This window comes from Oncorhynchus kisutch, unplaced genomic scaffold, assembly GCF_002021735.2.
Source record: "Oncorhynchus kisutch isolate 150728-3 unplaced genomic scaffold, Okis_V2 scaffold4046, whole genome shotgun sequence".
Taxonomy (NCBI): Eukaryota; Metazoa; Chordata; class Actinopteri; order Salmoniformes; family Salmonidae; genus Oncorhynchus; species Oncorhynchus kisutch.
This window is the reverse complement of record NW_022265991.1, coordinates 132501-137500: the sequence shown is the minus strand read 5'-3', so window position 1 is coordinate 137500 and position 5000 is coordinate 132501. Positions and strand designations below refer to the sequence as shown.

General features: G+C 46.7%; 1 protein-coding gene across 2 annotated transcripts in view; it reads left to right on the top strand.

Moving 5' to 3' along the window:
* The window catches only part of LOC109877220 (pleckstrin homology domain-containing family G member 4B), a 72094-nt gene that overhangs the window by 45885 nt on the left and 21209 nt on the right, over positions 1-5000 (top strand). For both annotated transcript variants that reach the window (XM_031822023.1, XM_031822022.1), the window contains 2 exons: positions 873-962; positions 2874-3098. In XM_031822023.1, the coding sequence (XP_031677883.1) occupies positions 873-962; positions 2874-3098 (315 nt within the window). The remainder of the gene's footprint in view (positions 1-872; positions 963-2873; positions 3099-5000) is intronic.

Below are 5000 nucleotides of genomic sequence, written 5' to 3'. Positions count from 1 at the left end.
CACATCCTGTGTGTGTACCTTTGACTGTAGTCAGAGTGGTAACTTGTTATTCCTGTGTGCAGGAGGATCAGTTTGACTCTAGTCAGAGTGGTAACTTGTTATTCCTGTGTGCAGGAGGATCAGTTTGACTGTAGTCAGAGTGGTAACTTGTTATTCCTGATGGTTGGAATGTAGTTGGAATAGGGTGCCATTTGGAACACATCCTGTGTGTGTACCTTTGACTGTAGTCAGAGTGGTAACTTGTTATTCCTGTGTGCAGGAGGATCAGTTTGACTCTAGTCAGAGTGGTAACTTGTTATTCCTGTGTGCAGGAGGATCAGTTTGACTGTAGTCAGAGTGGTAACTTGTTATTCCTGATGGTTGGAATGTAGTCAGAGTGGTAACTTGTTATTCCTGTGTGCAGGAGGATCAGTTTGACTCTAGTCAGAGTGGTAACTTGTTATTCCTGTGTGCAGGAGGATCAGTTTGACTGTAGTCAGAGTGGTAACTTGTTATTCCTGTGTGCAGGAGGATCAGCTTGACTGTAGTCAGAGTGGTAACTTGTTATTCCTGTGTGCAGGAGGATCAGTTTGACTCTAGTCAGAGTGGTAACTTGTTATTCCTGTGTGCAGGAGGATCAGTTTGGAATGTAGTCAGAGTGGTAACTTGTTATTCCTGTGTGCAGGAGGATCAGTTTGACTCTAGTCAGAGTGGTAACTTGTTATTCCTGTGTGCAGGAGGATCAGTTTGACTCTAGTCAGAGTGGTAACTTGTTATTCCTGTGTGCAGGAGGATCAGTTTGACTCTAGTCAGAGTGGTAACTTGTTATTCCTGTGTGCAGGAGGATCAGTTTGACTCTAGTCAGAGTGGTAACTTGTTAATCCTGTGTGCAGGAGGATCAGTTTGGAATGTACGCTCTCTACAGCAAGAACAAGCCTCAGTCTGACGCTCTACTCACCAGCCACGGGAATGGATTCTTTAAGGTGCGTCTGAAACGGCTCTGGTTACTACCGTTCTAGGATCGGCTGTACTAACACCAGACCTAACCTTTAACCAATATGAAACTACTTCACAGCAACAGGCTAATTGTAAAGTTGTGTGAGCCAAACAACATACAGGGTGCTACTAATGTATATCCGCTAGTTCTACACTGAGTAACATTAGAATTCCCATTGTCAAACTTTACATAGCTACTGGACGTCTACCTATGTAGGATGGAAGAGTTGAATTAACATTAGAATTCCCATTTAGAAAAGCTATTGTACATCTGCATACAGAGTCCTACATCCCCTCTCATCCTCCTCTATGTGTGTGTCTGCTACCCAGAACAACCAGTTGGAGCCGGGTGTTAAGATGGACCAGGTGTCCTACCTGTCTGTTTATCTTTCTGTATGTATCCTGAACTCTACCCTCTGACCTCTAACCTGTCTGTCTCCCCAGAACAACCAGTTGGAGCTGGGTGTTAAGATGGACCAGGTGTCCTACCTGTCTGTTTATCTTTCTGTATGTATCCTGACCTCTGACCTCTACCCTCTGACCTCTACCCTCTGACCTCTAACCTGTCTGTCTCCCCAGAACAACCAGCTGGAGCCGGGTGTTAAGATGGACCAGGTGTCCTACCTGTCTGTTTATCTTTCTGTATGTATCCTGACCTCTGACCTCTACCCTCTGACCTCTAACCTGTCTGTCTCCCCAGAACAACCAGTTGGAGCCGGGTGTTAAGATGGACCAGGTGTCCTACCTGTCTGTTTATCTTTCTGTATGTATCCTGACCTCTGACCTCTACCCTCTGACCTCTAACCTGTCTGTCTCCCCAGAACAACCAGTTGGAGCCGGGTGTTAAGATGGACCAGGTGTCCTACCTGTCTGATGGTCTGTTTATCTTTCTGTATGTATCCTGACCTCTACCCTCTGACCTCTAACCTGTCTGTCTCCCCAGAACAACCAGTTGGAGCCGGGTGATAAGATGGACCTGGTGTCCTACCTGTCTGATGGTCTGTTTATCTTTCTGTATGTATCCTGACCTCTGACCTCTACCCTCTGACCTCTAACCAGTCTGTCTCCCCAGAACAACCAGCTGGAGCCGGGTGATAAGATGGACCTGGTGTCCTACCTGTCTGTTGGTCTGTTTATCTTTCTGTATGTATCCTGACCTCTGACCTCTAACCTCTCTGTCTCCCCAGAACAACCAGTTGGAGCTGGGTGATAAGATGGACCTGGTGTCCTACCTGTCTGTTGGTCTGTTTATCTTTCTGTATGTATCCTGACCTCTACCCTCTGACCTCTGACCTCTAACCCGTCTGTCTCCCCAGAACAAGCAGTTGGAGCTGGGTGATAAGATGGACCTGGTGTCCTACCTGTCTGTTGGTCTGTTTATCTTTCTGTATGTATCCTGACCTCTGACCTCTAACCTCTCTGTCTCCCCAGAACAACCAGCTGGAGCCGGGTGATAAGATGGACCTGGTGTCCTACCTGTCTGTTGGTCTGTTTATCTTTCTGTATGTATCCTGACCTCTGACCTCTAACCTCTCTGTCTCCCCAGAACAACCAGCTGGAGCCGGGTGATAAGATGGACCTGGTGTCCTACCTGTCTGTTGGTCTGTTTATCTTTCTGTATGTATCCTGACCTCTGACCTCTAACCTCTCTGTCTCCCCAGAACAAGCAGTTGGAGCTGGGTGATAAGATGGACCTGGTGTCCTACCTGTCTGTTGGTCTGTTTGTCTTTCTGTATGTATCCTGACCTCTGACCTCTACCCTCTGACCTCTAACCTGTCTGTCTCCCCAGAACAACCAGCTGGAGCCGGGTGATAAGATGGACCTGGTGTCCTACCTGTCTGTTGGTCTGTTTATCTTTCTGTATGTATCCTGACCTCTGACCTCTCTGTCTCCCCAGAACAAGCAGTTGGAGCTGGGTGATAAGATGGACCTGGCGTCCTACCTGCTGAAGCCCATCCAGAGGATGTCTAAGTACGCCCTGCTGCTGAAGGACCTGATCAAGGAGTGTGGTCAGTCCCAGGAACAGGAGCTCTCTGACCTCCGCACCGCAGAGGAGATGGTTAAGTTCCAGCTGCGCCACGGCAACGACCTGCTGGCCATGGACGCCATCCGAGGATGTGATGTAAGTCGGGGGGATGGAGCAGTAGAGCAGTAGAGTAGTAGATCAGTAGAGCAGTAGAGTGGTAGATCAGTAGATCAGTAGATCAGTAGAGCAGTAGAGTAGTAGATCAGTAGAGTAGTAGAGTGGTAGATCAGTAGATCAGTAGATCAGTAGAGTAGTAGAGCAGTAGAGCAGTAGAGCAGTAGAGTAGTAGAGCAGTAGATCAATAGAGCAGTAGAGTAGTAGATCAGTAGAGCAGTAGAGCAGTAGATCAGTAGAGTAGTAGAGCAGTAGATCAGTAGAGTAGTAGAGTAGTAGAGTAGTAGAGCAGTAGAGTAGTAGAGTAGTAGAGCAGTAGAGCAGTAGAGTAGTAGAGTAGTAGAGCAGTAGAGTAGTAGAGCAGTAGAGCAGTAGAGTAGTAGAGCAGTAGATCAGTAGATCAGTAGAGCAGTAGAGTAGTAGAGCAGTAGAGCAGTAGATCAGTAGAGCAGTAGAGCAGTAGAGTAGTAGAGTAGTAGAGCAGTAGAGCAGTAGAGCAGTAGAGCAGTAGATCAGTAGAGCGGTAGAGCAGTAGAGCAGTAGAGTAGTAGAGCAGTAGAGCAGTAGAGTAGTAGAGCGGTAGAGTGGTAGAGCAGTAGATCAGTAGAGTAGTAGATCAGTAGAGTAGTAGAGTAGTAGAGTAGTAGATCAGTAGAGCAGTAGAGCAGTAGAGTAGAGTGGTAGAGTAGTAGAGCAGTAGATCAGTAGAGCAGTAGAGCAGTAGAGTAGTAGAGTAGTAGAGCAGTAGATCAGTAGAGCGGTAGAGCGGTAGAGCGGTAGAGCGGTAGAGTAGTAGAGCAGTAGAGCAGTAGAGTAGTAGAGCAGTAGAGTAGTAGAGCAGTAGAGTAGTAGAGTAGTAGAGCAGTAGAGCAGTAGAGTAGTAGAGCAGTAGAGCAGTAGAGTAGTAGAGCAGTAGAGTAGTAGAGTAGTAGAGTAGTAGAGTGGTAGAGTGGTAGAGTAGTAGAGTAGTAGAGTGGTAGAGCAGTAGATCAGTAGAGTAGTAGAGCAGTAGAGCAGTAGAGCAGTAGAGTAGTAGAGTAGTAGAGTGGTAGAGCAGTAGATCAGTAGAGTAGTAGAGTAGTAGAGTAGTAGAGTAGTAGAGCAGTAGAGTGGTAGAGTGGTAGAGTGGTAGAGTAGTAGAGTGGTAGAGCAGTAGATCAGTAGAGTAGTAGAGTAGTAGAGTAGTAGAGCAGTAGAGCGGTAGATCGGTAGATCGGTAGAGCGGTAGAGCGGTAGAGCGGTAGAGCAGTAGAGCAGTAGAGCAGTAGAGCAGTAGAGTAGTAGAGCAGTAGAGCAGTAGAGCAGTAGAGTAGTAGAGTAGCAGAGTAGTAGAGTAGTAGAGCAGTAGAGTAGTAGATCAGTAGAGCAGTAGAGTAGTAGAGTAGTAGAGTAGTAGAGCAGTAGAGTAGTAGAGTAGTAGAGCAGTAGAGCAGTAGAGTAGTAGAGCATGGCACCGGCATCCAATTCCCACTGGGACCACCCATATGACAAATGTATGCATGAGACAGACAGAGAGAGAGAGAGAGACAGAGACAGAGAGAGAGACAGAGAGAGAGACAGAGAGAGAGAGAGACAGAGACAGAGACAGAGACAGAGAGAGAGACAGAGACAGAGACAGAGACAGAGAGAGAGAGAGAGAGACAGAGACAGAGACAGAGACAGAGACAGAGACAGAGAGAGAATTGGCCATGTAAACATATGTTCCCCATGTCAATAAAGCCTTTAAATTGAAATTGTATTGAGAGAGAGAGAGAGGGGAAATAGAAACGTACACATCATGTATAATTATTTGTTTGGAAGAAAATGTCGTAGTAGAATGTAGTAGAGTAGCAGAGTAGTAGAGTAGTAGAGCAGTAGAGTAGTAGATCAGTAGAGCAGTAGAGT